Raw genomic sequence first — 20,626 nt, forward strand, 5'->3', positions numbered from 1 at the left:
CATAATGCAGCAGCATCACACAGTCTTTGACCCACTTATTAAAAAAATTCTGAACAGAGGGGCGCCTGGGTGGCGCCGCTGGTTAATCATCAGACTCTTGATTTTAGCTCAGGTCAGGATCTCAGGGTCCCGGGATCGAGTCCCCCGCTGGGCTCCCCCCATTGGGCTCCCTCCGTGCTCAGTGCGGAGCCTGCTTGGGATTCTCTCCCTTTCCTTCTTCCTCTGCTCCTCCCCACGCTCCCTCGAAATAAATAAATAAAATCTTTAAAAAAAATATTCGGAATAGATAATGTCTGAATGAAATCATGTTCTTCACGTATACTATCGGAATGACCTGATTCGGATAATTTTGTAGAAGGAAACCAGCACAATATTCACAAAATATAAACAAGAGTGCTTACAGACCTGGCTCCAAAATTTGTGCTCCTCCACCAGGGACGTGAGCGATTTCAGACAGGTTCCTGACACACCTTACCTGGGCCCTTTTCCTCATCCGTGCGGTGGCACCTGCCACCAATGGCATGAGGTCGTTCTGAGAAGGGAGTCTGCCCTCAGACCGTGCCGGGCACACAGAAGGTGTCTACTTTCCCCAGTCCTTACCATGTCAGAATTCTACAGCCAGGAGTATCATATCCTTCGCCTGAACATAATCAGAGAAACCCAGAGCCAAGTCCATTGTCCCTGCTTGTAGTCAGGGGACAGCTATACCAATGATTGGTGAATTTCCAGAGCAATGAGAAAAGAATGTGATTTTTTTGCTCTTCCCACACACCCTCGGCTCCCCTCCCCAGCTCACACACACACACACACACACACACAGCCTGGTAAAATGGCTGTGGGTGAGGAATTGTAAAATCAAGCAATAAATCCACTCGAATATTTCCTGAATTAATTCACAGCCAGTCTGACAGAAATTGTAATCAGCAAAGGAGAAGGAGTGTTCTGGGTTCTGGGGTGCACTGGGGAGCTTTTCTCTCTCTTGCATTCCCTGAAAGGAAGACAGACATGAAGACAGACATGATGAGGGAAGGAGGAGCCAGTCATCCCAGGGCTAGGGAAAGAAGGTTCCAGGCAGAGAGAACCACAAGATGGTGAGTCCTGAGGTGGGAAGGGGCTTGCCAGTTGCAAAGGGCAGGCTGAGTTATGGGCCCCCCAACCGCTGGGGAAAAGAAGAGGGCCAGGAGGAGAAAGTCTGCCCTGAGGAGCTGGAGAGCCTAGGGAGGGCTTCACATGGGGAAGAACTTCCCCTACATATGGTCTTCAAGGCCACCAGGACTGCTCTGACAAGGGCAGCAAGGCAGCAGTGGGGGAGGGAGACAGCACATCACCTCGGCGGGGAGACAGGAGTCCAGAGACAGAAGGTGGGGCCCTGCACTAGACAAGCAAGGGGGAAGGACAGAGGGAGAAACAGCTGCAAAGATGAGTAGTCAGACTCGAGACTCCCATGGAAGGTTAAGGAAAAAGCTGAGATCCCAAGTGTGCTTTCAAAAAGTTTTGGCTAAGATAAGCATTTCCTTCTTCTGTCACTGTAACAGATACTAGAAAGAAGATAGCTTTTCTCAGGGTGCCTGGGTGGCTCAGTCAGTTAATTGTCCGCCATCGGCTCAGGTCATGATCTCAGAGTCCCGGGACCGGACGGGACGGAGCCCCCATGTGGGCCTCCCTGCTCAGCGGGGCATCCCTCGGTAGCCTCCCCCCGCCCCCGCCCCGCTGGTGCACTCGCTGGCTTCAGCTCTCTCTTTCTCAAATAAATAAATAAAATCTTGGGAAAAAAATAAAGAAAAAAAAAGAAAGAAGACAGTTTTTCTTGACTTCAAGGGACCCTGAATCATCTCTTAACAGCAGTCGATTTAATAACAAAAGTATCAAAGCCGTAATCAGTGGTTTGACTATGTCAGGGCTGAGAAGCAACCTCAGATTTCAATTACATAGAACAAAGCTCCAATGAAAGATACGATTTCCCACAGCAAAGGAGCAAACTGTCCCAAGGTTAAGGGTTTTGTGACAATAACCCAATTGAGTTAAAATAGACTCTCAGAGCTGACCTCTGTGCCACCACACTACTCAGTTGGATGATAAAAGGAACAGAGTAAGGTATAAATCTGACAACGGCCACCACCTGACAATTATTTCCAGTCCTCATGCCTTCAAGCCCTCCGACTTACCAACAAGCCCCAGCCCTCCCCCTTATTTTTAGGACAAGGGCAGCCCTTTGTGCTTTGTCTTCTCAAATCTCTTGCATCAAAGGCTCCAAGTTTTCCATTATCTCAAGGGTCCTACTATTTTAAAAGTCATGCTTCTGGTTTCAGTTGGAATCTTAATGAAAGTTGAAGCAAATAATTAGGGGCTTATCTCTTCTTTATTTGTCACAGGACATGCCGACGGGCCAAGCATTAGAAGAAAAAGAAAGAATCACAGATTTTGGCTCGCACAAGCGGAAGGAGGTGATAGCACACATACTCTGGTATGAATGGAGAATTTGACACATGCTGCCCAAAATTAAGATGGGAAAGCTCTGACTCTTGACAATTCCATATTGTACTTCCTTCAAAAGCCAACACCAGAGGGGTTCATTTGCTTGGCTCAGGAGGTCAAGGCCAACAAAGGACTGAACGGATTGGCCCGTTCAACATCAGACATGATGACGGAAATCCATCAACCAAATCATCATTCCCGGGGCACCTGGATGGCTCAGTCAGTTAGGTGTCTGCCTTCAGCCCAGGTCACGAACTCAGACTCCAGGGATAGAGCATCAGACTCCCTGTATAGCGGGGAGCCTGCTTCTCCCTCTGCCCATCCCCCCTTTTGTGCTCACGCTCTCTCTCAAATAAATAGGATCTTTAAAAAAAAATAAATAAATCATTCCAGAGCTGCTAAACAAGTAAATACAAAACCTACAATGAAGACCTCAGTGATGGAAAACATTTCCACCAGAGAACATGCAGAAATACTCTGATACAGGAGAAGAACCAGACATTCTCCTATGTGCTATTTCAAGACGGAGGCCCCGCAAATCCTTGCTTTCCGCCCTGGACACCACTTTCACCCCAGGATGTGGGAGCAATGCCTCCGAAAGAAAGAGAAAGAGAAAGAGGAGGAGAGAGCCAGCGTCACACAGAGCAAGGGACAGACACTTGGTGCTCGAGCAGGTAACAGGGGCTCGTCTGCGGGGCAACCAGAGGTGAGCCGGACCTTCCCCTCCCCGTGCATCAAATGCTTTCCAGCTCTTTCCAGGTCCCACACAGGAGAAAACGCCCGCTGCTTACTGACACGTACGCCTGGGGTGAACTCCAGGCTTGGGCGCCTCTCAAAGCCTGAGATGCTGCTCCTTCATCTCCTGGGAGAATTCCAAGTGCCCAGCCAGGGTCTGGCGCTGCAGCAGGACCCTGGTGCCTGGACAGACCCACCTCCACTCCGTCCCCCAAATCCCTTCCTCCTGCTGCGGAGTAATGCCATGGCTTCCTCGCAGCTGCCAGGCCTGGGCCTTATCCCTCCCCGTTGCCTTGTCCTTCCTGCTTCAAAAACCTCACCTGGGGGCCTCCCTTTCTTTTATCGCTTCCAAAAGGCCCCCCGCACAGGCCCCTCGCCCTGCTAGCGCTGCTTCTCCCCCACGCAGCTGCCTTTCTCTCCCTCTCGCCTCCAGCCACCATGGCTCCTTCCAAATTCCTCAAGTTCCCACCGCCGCCTCCCTTGGGGGCCGACCTGCTCCAGCCAATCGCACACACATCCTGGCTTCCTGGGGTCAGACCAGCCCTTTAAGCAGCTCTCATCTGCGAGGCTAGCTATAAAGCCATACATTTTCTCAGGAAAAAGACAAAAAAAAAAAAAAAAACCCAAAATTATTTCTGTCTACATGTATAATGAGATCCAAGTAAAATGATGCTGTATATTCACTCAGTCGGGATGAATCGTGGGCCCTGCACAGATGTCCTCTTGTACCCTGAAGAACAGCCCCGCCTACTCCAAACAGCCCCCAGATGGGCAGCCGTGCAGGCACTAAACCGTTATCTATGGGGGCATAAAACTAGAAGGTTCTTTATTAACTAAGAGGGACCTCGGGGGAGAATTTCAGGAAAGCCAGTTTTCAAACAGCTCTAAAGAGGAAGATCGGCTCTTAAGTCTATGAATAAGGCTGCCCAGTATCTTCAGTGGCAAATCTGGAAACTCAGAATTACAGTTTATGTGACAAGGAACATAATAAAGAAATAAAGGTGGGCTGTCTTCTCCCTTGCCCCTTGAACACACACCCAAATCTGGTCACAAGACTCCTCCATCAGGGGCGCCTGGGTGGCTCAGTGGGTTAAGACTCCTCCATCAAAGGCTGCCCACGGCTGCCCGAACTCCTTAGTGCGACTTGCGAGGCCTTCCAAGATTTGGCCCCTGCAATCTCCCTCTAGTCCCCCACACCCAGCCCTCCAGGACCCTCCCGGCCCCTCTGCACTGGCTCTTGCTGTTCCTTCCACCTGGCTGCCCTCCTGCCCAACAGACACCTGCTCAGGAAGGTTCAGCAGGATGGCCCCTCCTCCATGCAGCCCTCCATTACTTTATCTCCACTAGACGCTAAAGTGTCCGTCCCAGTGCCTAAAACACCCAAGTGCATGTTTGGGGTGCACAACATCAGCCTCCCCCAGGAGACTGTGAGCTCTTTGCATACCGGTTCCTTTGTCTGTGCGTGACAGTGGCCTCCAAGGTACAAAGGGCCCAGCCATCATTCTGCCTCTTTGGCTTCTTCTATTTTTCTATCTTACAACCTGACTGGTCCAATTCCATCATATATATACGTATTATATATACATATATTATATATATATATATATTTTTAAACCAATCAAATATTACACCTGGGTATGAGGGCAATACTTCCCAAGGCCCCTGAGATTTGGGTAATTTATAGTTTCTCCAGGCAAGCCTTTACCCATCACCCCCGTACCTCTGGTTCCTTCCCACACACCATGCCAGGAATTTAAGCTCTGAGTTTTAGAAGAGGTAGTCACGTATGGAGATGGGGGAAAGGCAGTATTCAGGAAATTACAAATATAACACAACATGTAATAATGTAGCATAACAATATAATACGACATAACATAACATAATATGATACAACATAACATAACATAACATGACCTATTTTGCGCATAAATTGGGAAAGGCACGGCGTAAAGCCAGGAAAGCGAACACAAGGACGGAAGGGCATTATTTGAGAAAGCCCATCCGAGCGGGCTGGTTTCCGACGCCAGGACCTTCTTTTCCACTTCACAGGCACTACGGGGTTTTCTCGGGGAGTGATACTAATGCATCCTTTGGCACCATGTGCCAGCATTTCAGGGTTTTCTTCCCCAGACTTCACTAGGAATTATGCTATATTAAAACAAACAAAAACCCACGAGCAGAATACTTCACAAACATGTGCATGTGCTCCCCAGCGTCGCCAGCATGACCATGCCTCTTCTCTCCAGCTGCAGAATCTCCCAGCCACAGGGAGGGGGCGGGGGTGCTAACCCCACCGTGCAGATGTCGTGACCGAGGCTCCACGGGCACAGAGTCGGCTGGCAGTGCACACGTCCGGGAAACCAGGACAGCTGTGCACTGAGCCAGCGCCACGTTCCGCTAGCTTTTCAAGGTGGCCTCTGTCGAACCTCGTGCTGCTCCTAACAGCGGAGCTGGGCTTGTCTGTGGTGAGCACGTTCTCCCCATGTTTTCTTGGGAGCAGTGGGTCTGTTCGTCAGGCATCCTGTCCATCTTAATGCCGCCCGGCTCTCTGGTCCAACTACAGTACACTGGCCACAGACATGGACCCACAGTCACCCAGTCATCTAGTGAGGAGACAGAACCCTGCCCTGGCCCACGGAGGCCATGTGAAGGGACAGGACTCAGGGCCTCCCTGAGGGAGGGAGAGAGAGGCCAGGAGAGCTCTGCTGGCTGCAGCCTCCGCTCAGGCCCCTGTCCACGGTCCTGTGCATGGGAGCAGGTGGCTGGTGACCACAGGGCCCCAGCTCAACCTTGAGGTGGCCCCACAGTCTGGAGGCAGCCCCTGGATTGTACAGTCAGGCGGGATGCTGAGAGCTACATCCCAGCGAGGGGCTGGCTCCGACAGGCTCTTCCCCCATCTGTTACTAGAACAACTGGACGTGACAGACTTGGGGCACGAACACGTCTTCATTTCCGAAGTCCCACTTTCCCTCATCCGCACAGACAGCACCGTCAGGCCCCACCTTCCACCACAGTATACCTCATCCTTTTTTACGTGGAGCCCCTTCCCTCAGCAGGAGGGAAACACAATCAGCAGGAAAACACTGCTGGAAGCTTCCAGCCAGACGTAACTGTCCTCCTCCTCTTGCTCCTTCCCCTTCCCTGGGCTTCAGGTCACGTCTCTCAAGCCTGGTCACTAAAGATATTCACTACAGGTGTCAAAACACCTGAGTTGTCCCCAAGCAGGCTTGCCTCCCGAGACATCCCAGTTAGGGCAGGAGATGTAAGCTGAGCGGCTCAAGATCCATCACAGACCAGCCGTGCACTCCAGTGCTCCCCAGTTTCCTCGCCCCTCTGCCCTGGTGTGTCCAGGTCCGTGCAGACAGTACCAGAGGCTGCGGCACCCAGCTCCCCCAGCAGCTAGGGTGCCAGGTCAGAGGGGTCGCCTCAGGTAGTCTCAGGGGCAGGTCCCCTGTTGGACATCAGAGAATGATCCTAAAGGCCACCAACCCTATCACTTTAGGTGGTTCGGAGCTTTCTTCCAGAGGGGAAGGAGGGAGCAGGGTCCTTTTTTCCAAAGTCGTCCTGGTAACTATCCCTGGAAGAACCCTACGTGTTGGTCACAGGAGACACAGGAGACCTCTGGTCTTTAAGTTACTCTGAATGGTTTGCTTCCACACCTTCCACCAAAGGTGCCTGGCTAAGTCCACAGGCAAACCCCTTCTGAGGAAGGAACATTCTAGGTACACCTCTGCCCAGGGACACCCTACCAGATCCCAGGCTCCTGGTCACAAAACTTCCCATCCAGCACTTACAAACGTTGCCAGTCACTGGTTCAGGAGTCAAAACACCCAGCAGACTCGGGCTGTCGTGCCTCAGCGGCCGGACTGGCCCTGTGCTCCGACCCCACAGCCTCACACACACTCTACGCCCAGTCCCCTCCATCTTCTTCCCCAAGAGCAGGGTCCCTCAGACACTGATGCTGTGGGAGACCTTCTCTTCCCCACAGCCCTCCCCTGCAGAGTGTGCCTTTGGGCCATTCTCTCTCCCCTGAGCATTAGAGGAAAGGAACACAGTCCCAGGATCCTCCTCAGAACGAGGCTGGGCCAGGAAATTCCACGCATGACCTACGTGTGTACAGATGTTTTCCCTAAAGTAAAGCCAGCCTCTCCAGCCTTCTTCCTGGAAAATACTCCCACTTCCAGGCATGCCTCCCTCAGCAGAACAATTAGCCATTATGAACTTCCACCAGGGCCCTGATGAATGGTTAAGGGGAACAACTCTCAGAAGTTGGGCCCCTTTGATCCAGACTGTTCCTGAAGTTCCAGAGACCCAGACCTGATCCCCATTAGAGATGGCGCTTAGCGGGGAGAGCCTCGGGAAACGCCACCCCCCCCAAAAGCCAGCCAGCCACACACGGATTGGGAACTTTTACTCTGACATTCTGCTCCCCTGAGTATTTCCCCCAGCCCAGACAAAGAGCAGCCCAAGCTCTAACAGATGCCAAGCTTCAAGTTCAACAAATGGTCTATCTTTAGCCAAGTCCCACTCAGGATGAACCTGGTAAACAACCACCTTTTTTGGAAACTGATCGTTTGAGCATCCCTGAGGAGATGGAAGGAATCAGAAAAAAAATGATACTTTAGGGCAAAGACACAAGACACAAGGGTAGGCCACGGTCATGGGCCCACAGTCCATGATTTTTATCCCCAAATTAACCATCCACTGCCTTCCTCTGGGGAGAGAGAATCTGCAGTCTCAGCTACTTTGCTGCCCTGGGAGGAAGCCCCAGTCCCTGCTCATCAAACGATACAGTCCATCTAAAAATATATTTTTTAGCAAATCGGAACTTAACGGGAAGAGACTCAAATGACTGCCAGACTCTCTGAATGAAGATCAGCAGGAAAGGCCCCAGTGGTGTTTCACAAATGATGGGCTTGTGGGATCTGAAACAACGTTCTGGCAAAAATAGGCTCCCCATGACTTCTAAGATCCTGACGTTTCAGCTCTAAAATTCCCCGACTCTGGGTCTCCACAAACACCTTGGAGTAAGTGAAGCCCGAATGCTGAGAGCAGCACCCTGGGCCCGACAGTCAGCCTGTGTTCTCAGCCGCCCAAGGACACAGAGCAAACTGAGGAGGGGGGCTGCTCCCACCCCTGCCTGGAGCCAGAGGCTGCTCCTGCCTCCATTTAAGGACCAAGCAGAGGAAACCGTGGAAGGGGCCAACCCAGAAACAATCTTCCGCAATCAGGAGGGCTGACAGGTGCAAAACGTGCTCTGGGAAGCCCACCAGCCCTGCAGGGACTTTCCTGCAGAGCCGGGGCAGAACCTGTGCAGAAGACCCAACTTCCTGGCCCCGGGAGAAGGGCTAAGAACGCAGAAACAAAAGGAATCCACTGCAGTTTGCCCTCCACGCTCCCCCTCTGCCGCCCCCCACACTCTCCCCTCCGCCCCCCACCTCCTCTGAAGCCTCTGGAGCTCAGGCAGGAGCTGCCTCATCCACCCAAGAGGCTTCCTGAGGTGGAAGAGATGAAGGCAGCAAGAGACACCCCCCAAGAGATGGCCAGAGAGAGTGCAGAGCTGAGCGCACAGCTCTCTAAGAAGAGCAAACCATGTGAGAGGGGAGAATGGGAGACGGGCAGAGAGAGGCCCCAGCTGTCACGGAGCTGACCTGCTGGCCACTGAGCCATGGTGCACTTTCCTGGGACGCTGTGGGAACAAGCATTTAGGCAGGGTCACACATCCTTCAGCCAGTAGCACTGGCTGGCTCTTGTGTCATCACACGGTGGCGACAGGCAGGCCGATCACCAAACTGGTTGTCCCTGTGGCCGTGGGTCCAGTCCTCACATGGGGCCCGGAGGACCTTAACACCTGAGGTCCAGTCAAGCTCCCACTGCCCCCCAAGTCCCCGCAGCAGGTCCCCCTCCGTGGGCTCAGTGTGCCTATGACTGTGCTATATGCGTTCAACGAGACACTTAGCGAGCATGTCCTGTGCTGTGTGAGAGACTGGGGACAAGCAGGATAAACAGAACGCTCTCAGGATCCTTCCATTCTGACGAGACCCGTGGAAAGAGACTGCAAATAACTACCAACAGGCAGAGAATTACAAAGAACTCACACAGGAGAAGGCTACGGAGCTGTGATGTCCAACACAACTGTCTCCTGCCAGACGCAGCAATTTCAATTAAAATTTAAAATCCAGTTTCTTGGAGGGGCTGCCCACATTTTGAGGGCTTAAAAGCCACATGTGGCTAGGTGGCGGTCATCCTGGGCCGTACAGATTATACAACTTTTCCATCATCCCAGAAGGTTCTACTGGACAGCGCTGGAGAGTAACGGCAGAAAAAGCTATGGAGGACTGAAGCTGGAGAAGGAGCCAGTCCGGCCAGCACAGCGCAGAATGCTTTCTGGACCAGCTACCGCACGTGCAAAGGCCCTGAGGTGGCTGAGCACTGCATGTTCAAAGAGTTGACAGGTGCTCAGTGTGGGTGGAGAGCAGCTGGCAAGGGGAGGTGGGAGGCCAGTCCTGCAGCACCCTCCCCCACACAGGGAAGCTAGGACTTCAGAGGGAAAGCTATGGGAAGCAGACACAGGGAAGGGCCATGATCCAGGCTGTTTAAGGAAGAAGGAAGGAGAGGGAAGAGAAGACCAGACTTTACTACCAGGTTTCTGGGTGCAGCAGCTGGCTGGCTAGGGAGCCGTGCGCTGAGACAGGGAGGGGCACTGGGACTGGGTTGGTGCGTATATAGGTTATTTGTGTTTGAGAGAAGGAAAGTCATCAGTTAAGTTTTAGATACTCAAAGCCCGAGCTCTCCGTCAGAAACCCGAGAGGAGACACGAAATGAGTCGCTGGAGCTCAGAGGAGAGGGGAAGGTATAGACCAGGCGTTCTTGGTATGTAATAGTACTCAAGTAATAGTACTCAAGTCCATGAGACATCTTGGGGAGAGCAGAGAGAGACATCAGCTTGGCCCAGGCCAAAGACTTGAGGATCCCTGAGCTCATATACGGTCATGAGGGTAGGGGGACACGGAGCCCTGTGCCACCCCAACCAGCTTTATGACCGGGGGCAGGGGGTCAGCAAACTACGACCCACTGCCTGCTTGTGTAAATAGGGTTGCCTAGAACAATGGCTTACTAATGGCCTGTGACTGCTTTCACACTTGAACAGCAGAGCTGAGTTCCTGCAACAAAGACCATATGGCCTGCAAAGTCCACAGTACTTACTCTTCAGCCCTTTACAGAAAATGTTTGCTGAGCCCCCGACTGCTCTCCCAACCTCAGAGAGCCCTCGGTTTCCTCACCTATAAAATGGGGGTGGAAGTGCGTATCTCATAGGATTCACGGATATAAAAGTTCTATAATGGGAAACACCCAGCACACGAAAGTTTCTGCTAAATCTAGTCTGCTGGGCCGGGGGCTGCAGAACCCCTCACTCTCAGCTTTCCCACTGCAGCATCCAGCTCTGTTTCCATGTTCCGTGACACAAACAGCACACACCTGCTCTCCAGAAACAACGCCTAACCTGAGTCTGTAAGTACAGTGTCCTCTGAGCGACTGCCCACGAAGGGTGGGTGTGTGCAAGCGACTGGGGCTAAGTCGGCTCTTCGAGGCCAGCCAGTCCCACGCCCCAGGACTCCCACCCAGGCTGAAACCCAAGCATTAGCCCACGAACAATTGGTTTTCACGGAGCCACTGTGTGCAGTGCCCAAGTCCTCACCATCAATCTTAAGGGGAGAGGAGGGAATTATTCAACATCCTTTGCTTACCCAGGAACTCACCCATCTCAGGCAATCCATCTGGCAAGGACAGCCAATCACATTGCTGGCAAGGACAGCCAATCACATTGCTGGCTGAAGTGGTTCCTAGGCAACCAAAGACAGAGCCACAGAAAGAACCCACAGACGGTGGAAAGAAACATGGGGACGGGGGCTGAGGGTCAAGGCGGGGAGAGTGGCCCAGACTCCACTGACCCAGAGGTAACGCTCGCCCGTCCTGGCTCCTCACCCCATCATCCCGTGGGTGGCGCCCCAGCCCAGTGCCCCAGCCCAGTGCCCCAGCAGAAAGGGACAGCATGAGTTCCCGGGCAACCGGCAGCTACCTGGAGGGCCTTGGAATGTTCTTGGCCGTCAGCTCACCTTAGAGAAAGCCTACAGGTAAGCCCCACAGAGAAAGCAGTAAAAGGCAACAGGGGCCATACTGGACGCATCTAGGAACGACAGCCAAGGAAAAGCACCTGCTATTGGACTCAATGTTTTTGCACACCCCCACCTCCCGGCAATAATCCATTTGTTGAAGCTCTAATCCCCAGTGTGTTGGCATCTGGACGTGGCACCTGAGGGAAGTAATTAGGTCAGAAGGGTGGAGTCCTCGTGAATGGTGTCAGCGTCCTTCAAAGACGACACAGATCTCTCCCTCTCCCCGCCCCTCCCCTCTCCGCCCTCCGGCATCATCCTCCCCTCTCTCCCCCACCACAAATCTCTGCTCCCTTGGCTGTGGCCAGGGAAGCACGGAGGGCACAACCGTATGTAAACCTGGAAGAAGGTCCTCACCAGACACCAAATCTGTCGGCACCCTGACCACCTGGGACCTGAAGCCCCCAGAACCCAGAGCCATCAGGGTCTGCTGTTGAAGCGCCCCCAGCTGTGGTATTTTTGTCCCAGCAACCTGAACTAAGAGTCCCCGGCAGGTTCCTTCAGGACTCGGGCAACGCCCAGTTGCCCAGCCTTCGGAGGGTCGGGGGAACAAAACTACTAAATTTCGTCCAGCGCTAATATACAAAGTGAAAGGCACTTCCTGGAGCTGGACAGCCGCTTGCAGCCCGCAGCAGGGATGCTGTCATTTAAGCGAAATGACTTCGCCAAGGGTCACCTCAAGAAAGATCCAGGGAGGCCTAAAGACTGATCCTTATCAGGAGCTCCAGCAGCCCTCTCCGGCCCCTTCCGAGCTACTGAAATGACAGCAATTTCCAGGCACAGAGTGTCCCCACTTTTGTCACAGCCCGGTGCTCTTGTCTTCTGAGTCTTCACAGACAAGGGTCCTCCCCTCTGAGAAACTCTGGGAGGCAGGTGGGGACTGAACAGCCTCCCAGATGGAAAGACAGGACGGAGGATCGGGAGCCACAGGAAAAGGAAGGGCCCAAGTCTCTGCTTCCTCTGCTTTCTCATCTGTGACTCAGATGGGTGCACAGGTCTGTCCCCTGCCCCCACCCCCGGCCCCATGAGGTCCACCCACAAGTTCTCCCTGGCCTGGCCACTGTCTCAGTTACTGTTCTCATCCTACCTGCTCATCAAACCGCAGCCCAAACTCATCAACTTTCCCCCAGGCTCCCAATCCAGTTCTGTCCTGGCCAAGGCGACATCGTTCTCTTAGTCCCGAGAGGAGAGTAAAACCTTCACTGCGTCCCTGCCACCATGTGCAACCTTCCCCACCCCCCACCCCCCCACCCCCACCAAGGCCGGCTGCTCCTGGCTTCCTCGCCTTTCTCCACCTGGCCTGGCGCTCCTACTCTGATCTACAGGAGCATGGGCAGCACGGGTTCCCCTAGCTGATCGGGAGCCCTGGGAAAGGGGGCGGGGGGGGGGGGGCGGCTCCAACCACACAAAGGGTAAAGTACTTCCTGCTGCTGCACTTAGCAGAGGCTGAGCCACAAGGGACTGCTGGGGAGGGAAGGCACAGGCAGGAGCGGCCACGCTCCCTGGAACACTTCCTGTCCCCTCCCCCCCACCCCCACCCCCAATCCTGCACTGTCCAGCCATCCACGCTGGGAAGGAGTGTTTTCTGCAGAGGATTTCTTCTCTCTGAGCCACTCCTGTTCTATTTGGAAACAGGGGCTACTGCTGCTACCAGACCTTCTTTTCCGGACAGCGAAGAAACAGCCCAGAAGTGGTCAGAGTTCCTCAGGGACCAGGACGGAGATGCCTAGCTAGCTTGGGGCTTCTCAAACTCCCTTTTCTACATACAACTCACCTGGCATCTTTACAAATCTCTGGTTCGGGGCACCTGGGTGGCTCAGTAGGTTAAGCCTTTGGCTTAGGTCATGATCTCAGGGTCCTGGGATCAAGGCCCACATCGGGCTCTCTGCTCAGCAGAGAGCCTACTTCCCCACCTGCCTCTCAGCCTACTTGTGATCTCTGTCAAATAAATATTTTTAAAAATCTTTAAAAAATAAATAAATAAATAAAAAACTCTGGCTAAGTGGAGATTTGGATTCAGCTAGTCTGGTGGGGGAGGGGGGGGTGCTGAGGTCATCTGTAACAAGCTCCTGGGCAAAGCTGATGCAGAGTCTGGGGACCACCCCGGGAGGAGCAAAGGCAGGGTCAGTGCTAGAGCTTCCAAGCCCCTGCCCCACCTCCCAGCACTAAGAGCCTTCCTGCTCCTCCAGACCAAGCAGGAGACCCAGGACTCACCTACCCCACCCCGACCCGCTTACCAGACTGCACTCTGTACAGAGCGACACCACCAGCTGGGGGTACAAAAGCTGTCCAAAGACCCCCCAAACCTGAAATCAGAAGGAAAGACATCCTGGAACTAACAAAATTCCTGCAGGCACTTCCAGATCATCTTGCCTCCCTCGGTCCTTGGGTTTCACTCTCTGCACAGGCCCAGCTCAGGCCCACCTTTCCACAGAGAAAAAGGAGAAATGGTCCCCCTGGATTCCAGGTTTCATGGATGGTATCTCCGCAGGTGTGCACCCTGAGTCCGCCTCCATCCCCACAACCCCCACAACAGCAGAAGCTCCTTTTTCCTCCTTGAACCAGGTGCTGCCCTGAGTTCTGTATTACTCACACACGCACGTTTTTAGGCGAATGGAAATATAGACTATTGTGAAAGGCTTGTGCCTGTACAAAAAAGGGGTGCTCTCTTAACACATTTTTTTAAACCTCTGGACTGGAAATGAGTGACCCTGTACTGGAAAAACAAGCTCTGATTACTGAGACAGCAGAGTTGGGATTTTAGAGAAGAGCAGTTGCTAGACATGGCACCAGCCCCGAACATTCCCTCTCTCTTCATTGCAAAAAAAAAGGTTAGGGGAATGGAGAGTGGGATCTGTGAGCGACTATCCTACAGACCCATATTTAGAGACCTCTTCGCACAAGCAGCCCTTCCGGGAGAGAAGCCCCAGGCTGGTGCACGGAAGAAATCAACAGACAATACTGATAAGCGGCTCCCAGCACAATGTGGCCCATCCTACTGGAGATTCACTGCAACACCACTATCCCCACAAGGCAGAACCTCAGGGGCCTTACCAAAAGGCAGCTTCTGCCTAAAACAGAATCTTCCCCAAACTCAGCCCTCAACCAACAGAGTACGGGGTCATTTGTTAACTCAATGAGGAAAGAGGGCGGGGCTACTAGGGGCTGGTGAGCTCAATTTCCAATGGCTGAGGAGCGTATTTTCCCAAACATGTGGTCACATTGTCTTTTCCAAGTCCCGTCTGCTCTTTGACAGGCGTGAGACCTGAAACCAGCTAGCTGGGGACTCCCCCCCGCCCCAACTCACTGATTTCCAGTTTAGAGACTTAAAAAAAATGGGTTGAAATTGTTCTGTTCTGCCCAGGCTGGAACATTTCACGGTGGTTTGTATTTCCACGCATCTAACAATACTACACATGGACGAGAAACAGGGTAGGCGTAGTCCAGGGCTCATGGCATTAAAAAAAAAGTCTCCAGCTTGATGGGCCTCCCGTTGTAAGATGACGCTTTCCCAAGCTACAAGGATGAAGACAAATGATCGGTGCACACCTGCTCCTAACTATGGCTAAAGAGACCCTGGAAAACCATGAGGCTCAGCCCTGCATGACATCACCGCACTGAGCCAGCTCCTCAGCCCAGGCTCGGGGACCAGGAGGAAGCCCACATGGCACTGGGTCCCTACTACCCCGGTCCCTACTACACCCGCAGACCAAGCCCCGTTTATCGTTTAATCAACACATTAATGGTTCTCACCAACCAGCCACTTTACCTACTGCCCCACCCCAAACTCCCCCAAAATACTCTTTTCTGAAACACATTCTTCTCTTTGGGAAAGCAGAGTAGGTAAAGCAGGGATAGGAAGGCCCACTCTGGACATGAGCCTGAGCTGCCGAAAGGTGCCCCTGGCAGCCAGATCGGCTCGGTAAGCCCCATCCTCCAGACATGCCTGGGGAGGAAATGGAGCAAACCATACAGAAATGGCAATTCCAACTAACACCCAGCCAGGATAAAGGCCACTTCTGGGCAAATCAGCTCTGTGGTTTAGAGAAAAGATCGGTTCCTGAATCAATGCACAGTCAAACCCGGCTTCCACCAGCGGACCAATGACAAGACTTGGGCTGGCTTCACAAATAATAGCAAGCAGCCTCGGCCCCAACAGGGTCCACCGGAGTGAGTGTGGATGCCTAGGCTAAGAGGACTGAATGTCCACTAGCCATGATCCACACCATCTGCCGGCCACGCGGCCAGCTGCCCCTAAACTGGTCTGTCTCCATGGCCACCAAGCTGCCACACTCAGGGGCTCTTCCCAAGAGGCCCGGCGGTTCCGCTGCAGGAAATACCACTGTGCCGGGGGGTGCAGAGTTAAGATGCCCACGGTAGGAACCCCGGAACATGCACTGGCCTGCTGAACTGAAATCGAACGCCAGAGGGTCATTTTGTCCCCCCGCCCCCTTTGGTGGGGGTGGAGCAGTATCCTGGCGCTGCCAGATGCCCATTCCAGAGCGAGCACCAAATGCTACAAGGAGCAGCCACCAGGCAAAGCCGCGCAAGGCTGCCCGGAATCCTGGGCCGGCCGCGGTTCCAGGCTGCCCCCGCATCAGGAGACTCGACACTAACAAAGCCCAGGCAGCCTCTCCTCCACCCAGGAGGATGGGGCGGGGGGAGGTTCCGGGCTGGCCCGGCGGAGCACTTACATTGCCTCGGAAGCCTCCAGGTTCGGGTCGCTGGCTGGGACTGGCTGCAGGGACTGCGACCCTCCCATCCTCGCTGCGCCCTGGCGAGCACACTAGCCGCGAGCGGGGCCAGCGTCCTGGCGCGGTTCCTGCAGCCGGGAGCCGGGGCGGACCGGCCGGCGGCCGGGGCTGCTGCACTGCAGATGGGAGCAGCTGCGGGCATCCGTGGCGGCGGCGGCGGGGAGCGGCGGCTGAGGGCCCGAGCCGGAGCCCGGGGAGCGAGCGCCGCGGAAGTGTGCGCGCGAGTGTGGCCGGCGCGCGCCTAAGATGTGCGCGAGTGTGGCCGGCGCGCGCGGCTCTGCCCGGGGCGCGCGAGTGTGAGCGTGAGCGCCGGTGAGTCCAAGCGGAGCTGCTCCTAAACCCCTCGGCAGACCGGCTTCTGTGTGTGACACGGTGATGTCATCACCGCCTAGCGCCCCGACGCCTGCATCTCCACAAAGCTCCGACGCAGCCTCCGGAAACGGGCCGGAGGAGGGAGGGCGAAGACCCTCCCTCGGCACCCACGCCGCCTCCCCCAGCCTCCCCCAGCCTCGCCGGGACCGCCCGCATTGTGTGGCTTTGAAATGCAAATGCACTGTGGGCTGGGGAGGGGGGGCAGGGGGAGGGGCGTGGTGGTCTCCGCCTGGCTGACCGCAGAGAGAAGTGGGGGTAATCTCACCCTGGCTGGCTCATCCTTCCAGGAGGAAGGGAAAGAAACCTCCCGGTCCTGGGGTGTGTGTGTGCAGGGGGAGAGGGCAGGTAAACAGGCTGCAGTGGGAAATGGATGAGATGTGTGCGGTTTCTCACTGCCGGCTTCTGCCTCCTTGGTTGTGGGGGGACAGCGTTGCCAGGCGTGAGCCCGATGAAGCTTGTTTACCATGGCGCTTCCAGGGCCTGGCCCCCTGCTCACAGAGAGCCCAGGCCCGGCCTCCAATTCGCTCACACAATGCAGACACAATGTGGGCCGCGGACGGTGGGCAAGGCGGAGAGAAAGCAGCACAGGGCCTGCCATGGGGTGGGCAACCCCACCTTTGGCCACCAGGTGAATTCTCCACGCAGAGGCCCTAAGCAAGTGCTCATCCTAACTGTAGGCCTGGAAAGCTGATAAGCCCAGGCCAGGCCACCAGGTGTCCAGGGAAAAGACAGCTTGCTGTGACCTGCAACCAATGGCCCATCTCTGTGATTCTAAACACATCCCATGGTGGTGTCCCCAACACCCACCCCACAGCCTGGCTAGGACAACAATGCCTACCTAGCCAGGGCCCCCACCTGGCTCCAGCTACCTCAGAAAGGTTCAAGGCTGGGGCCCCTGCGCCTTCTCACCAAAAGCTGTTGGTGCAGGGTTTCATGTCTCAGGTTCATTGGTTCGGGGCACACCTGGGAGCCTGACCATTTGCCCCTGTTCTGCTTTCTGTGCAACTGCATTCAGAGCTCCAAACACAGACAGACAAGGGAATTAAAGTGAGCCCCTGAGGGTAAGTTGAAAACCCTTCTACACTTTCCCAGTGTGCCTTCACCCTGCGGCGTAGTGAGCTTAACATGCATCTAAACTGGGGTTAAAAGAAAAACAAAACGAAAACAGAACTGCTCAAAGCATCTGAAAATGTCCTCCAATGCCCTGAGTGTTTTCTGAAACTGTGGCAAGGATATGTGGACAGGACCTTTGCAGTCTGCAGCTCATAATGTCAGAAGCGTACTAGACTTCATGGTGGGCTGCCTTTCCTCTGTGCCTGTTTAAGATTAGTGTCAAACAAAAAGCCAGAAAAATCAAAACTGTTTCCCAGGACGCAGCAACATGAAATTTCCAGGAAACGCTGAGAAGGTTTACTTTTGCATTTCCATGAAGACGGCTAATGACTGTGTCCCTCTTGTAGGGAAGGTCACTGTCAGGGTGGAGGAGGCTTGCTCTGGAGAGCAACTTCTGGCTGCTCGTCACTCACTGCCAGGGCAGGGTGTCATCTGGGCTTGGGGATCCTGCCATGTGTTCCCCTCCAGTGCCCCGAGGCTTTGCTTCCCACTAGACAGCCCATCTCTTGGGCCCTGTGGGCCATTGGGAGTCCCAGCAACCCTATCACGGGGAGCTGAAGATTCCAAAAGCCCTAACCTAGACTTGGGTTTTTAAGGAAAGCAACCCCCTTCCCTGGGCACGGAGAGTATGGCCCTGAGCCAAACTTGGCACTACAGCAGTGAAGAAGCAAAATCAGAACCCATCTGCTTTTCCGTTCGTGACACGCGAGAGCACAGAACCATCCAGGTACCCTCCTTGCCTCTCGCAGGTAGGGGTTCGCTGCAAGAAATTGGAGAGAGCTTTGAAATGAGACTGGAATTCAAATCCTGGCTTCTCCTCCATTGTGGGGTGGCCTGGAGCCAACCACTTAACCATCCCGATCTTCTGCTTCCCCAGCGGGCAAAAGAGAGAAAGCATCTATTTTGCAGGATATTGGGAAGTTAAATCAAATAATATATGTGTATACATAGGGTCCCAGGAGCAGGACTCTAACTGGTGCTGAGCAGTGCTAATTTTCTTTCCTTCTTTATGAGAAGCATTTTCCCCTAAGTCAGTGCCATAAAGGAAACAGAGAAGCAATAAAATGAGTTGCTTTTATTTCAAGTCCCAACAACTCTAACGTCAGGGCCCACTGACACTTCACAGGCTGCCACCAACTCAGTGAGGCCAAAAACACCCCCCAAGAACCAGGGCAGAGACAAGTGCAACACGGGGACCGGCGATGCCACACAAATCCACACAAGGTGAGCTTGCACGGCGGGCTCACGCCCTCACTGACTACTTCTTGCTGCTTAGTTGACACACAACTGAAACAGATTTGGTCATCTAGTAACTGAGCCGACAGAAAATGTAAAATGAGAAAAGGGTGGGGGAGGGAGAGCTGTTCTGGAAGGACAAAGTCTTGCTGTGGGCTGCAGGTGCGTCCCAAGTTTGTGCACTCACTCTGGTCTCCCTCCCCCCGCCCTTTCTCCCTCTCTGTCAGATGAGGACAAGCAACAAGGCTGCCTTCTGCAAACCAGTGAGATAGCTCTGGCTGGGAACCCGGCCACGCCATCACCCTTGCAGCCCCCAGAACTGGGAGCCGTATGTGTTTCTGTTTGTGCCACCCAGACCGTGCTGTTTTTGCCATAGCAGCCCAGGCCGCCCAAGACAAGCTGCTTAGCTTGGACCCCACGCTGATGCTCTGCGGACTCAGCCCTGGGTTATGGTCCTGCTCAAAGAGGACTCCTGATACAGACGCCACCCCCGCCCCTCCCACTCCTGCCTGTCCCCTGCCTCCCCCTCCTCCCCGACTCACCCTGTCCCACCCAGATCATTCCACAAAGGCTAAATCATGAGTCTGTACAGTGACAAAGCACAGATTCCATCTGGAATTACTAAAGCGCAAGCAGTTAGTGCTCTAACCGCTCGCTCCCTCAGGTACGTGCGCCCGCACGGAGCAGCCAGTGGGGTGGGGACCGGGGGCTGAGGCTACAGATGTCATGCCCGTGGCTCCCCTCTGTGGACTCCGAACCTTCCGGGAGGGACCCCCTTCACGCGGCCCGGCTGGTCCTTCCTTCCCTACCACCTCTTCATTCCCAGCCCGTTCTCGAGACTTCACCTGGGCCGCCCCGAGCAGAGCATTTCCCCTCCAGAGCAAACCAGTGACCCCTGGAGCTCCTAACCATGGCTGCAATGAGATCCTGAGCTCAGCCGCTCTTGGGGCCTTTGGACCATGGGCCACATACTCTGGGACCCTGATGCAGGCTAAGCCCACTTAGGCAACGGGCTCCCCTACCAACCCTCCCAGGATGTCTCCCAAACCCGAGAAAACTAGATACATCAAGGGATGCACCCATCATTTCTAAAACTATTAGCAATTCAACACATATCAACACACCTGCCATGTACTGACCTATAAATGAGTAAGAGGAGTAAGAGAAGCCTATCCTCAGGTTACTGACACATCCCGGAAAGATGAGCAAACCTCTATAACTGAGAGAAACTCTGGTAGAGACTCTTAAATGCCAGTGAGGTCCGAGGGACTGAGCCACAGTCCAGAAGGGCGAGCCCTTTGAAGCATCTTTGATACCCCAGGAAACACACACTGGAGTGGCTCTGTCCCGGCCTGCGGCCTCGGAGAAGTCTCCAGTTGCCATAGCAGCCACACTTTCCAAACAGGACTGATGGACCCCTGCACTGCTAATTAGCCCAAGCACAGACACTAAAGAAAAGTAGGTCAGATCACAGAAAAAATCCATCTGGAGAGCACGAAGAATGTAAACACAGATGGAGAATGGCCCGGGTCCTATTTCTTCCAGTCGCTGGCCTTCCCCACGGTCCCCCGTCCCGCAGTGGGGACTGCAGGGAAAGCATGAGCACCTTCTCTTTAGGGAGCCCAACTCCAGCCAGGCTCCTGCTCCGCCAGGACCACCACTGCCTGCTGGCAACTCGCTCCTCCATTGGGGACCCCCAAAATCCATGTCCTGTCCCACAACTCTGTGCTCACTGCCCTCCCCCGAGGTTCCAGCTGGTGGGAGCTC

The 20,626-nt window shown here is 54.3% G+C and overlaps 1 protein-coding gene across 19 annotated transcripts in view; it reads right to left on the reverse strand.

The window, feature by feature from the left end:
* The window catches only part of TACC2 (transforming acidic coiled-coil containing protein 2), a 210,284-nt gene that overhangs the window by 64,554 nt on the left and 125,104 nt on the right, over window positions 1-20,626 (reverse strand). The window contains exon 1 of one of the 19 annotated variants that reach the window (XM_059172980.1): window positions 16,079-16,467. The exons of 17 other annotated variants lie outside the window; for them this stretch is intronic. In XM_059172980.1, coding sequence (XP_059028963.1) covers window positions 16,079-16,146 — 68 coding nt within the window. In that variant the 5' untranslated portion in view covers window positions 16,147-16,467. Of the gene's footprint in view, window positions 1-16,078; window positions 16,468-20,626 lie in introns of those variants that run through there. One more of the 19 variants, XM_059172981.1, reaches the window with a different exon arrangement.

Source organism: Mustela lutreola, chromosome 4 (genome assembly GCF_030435805.1).
Source record: "Mustela lutreola isolate mMusLut2 chromosome 4, mMusLut2.pri, whole genome shotgun sequence".
Taxonomy (NCBI): Eukaryota; Metazoa; Chordata; class Mammalia; order Carnivora; family Mustelidae; genus Mustela; species Mustela lutreola.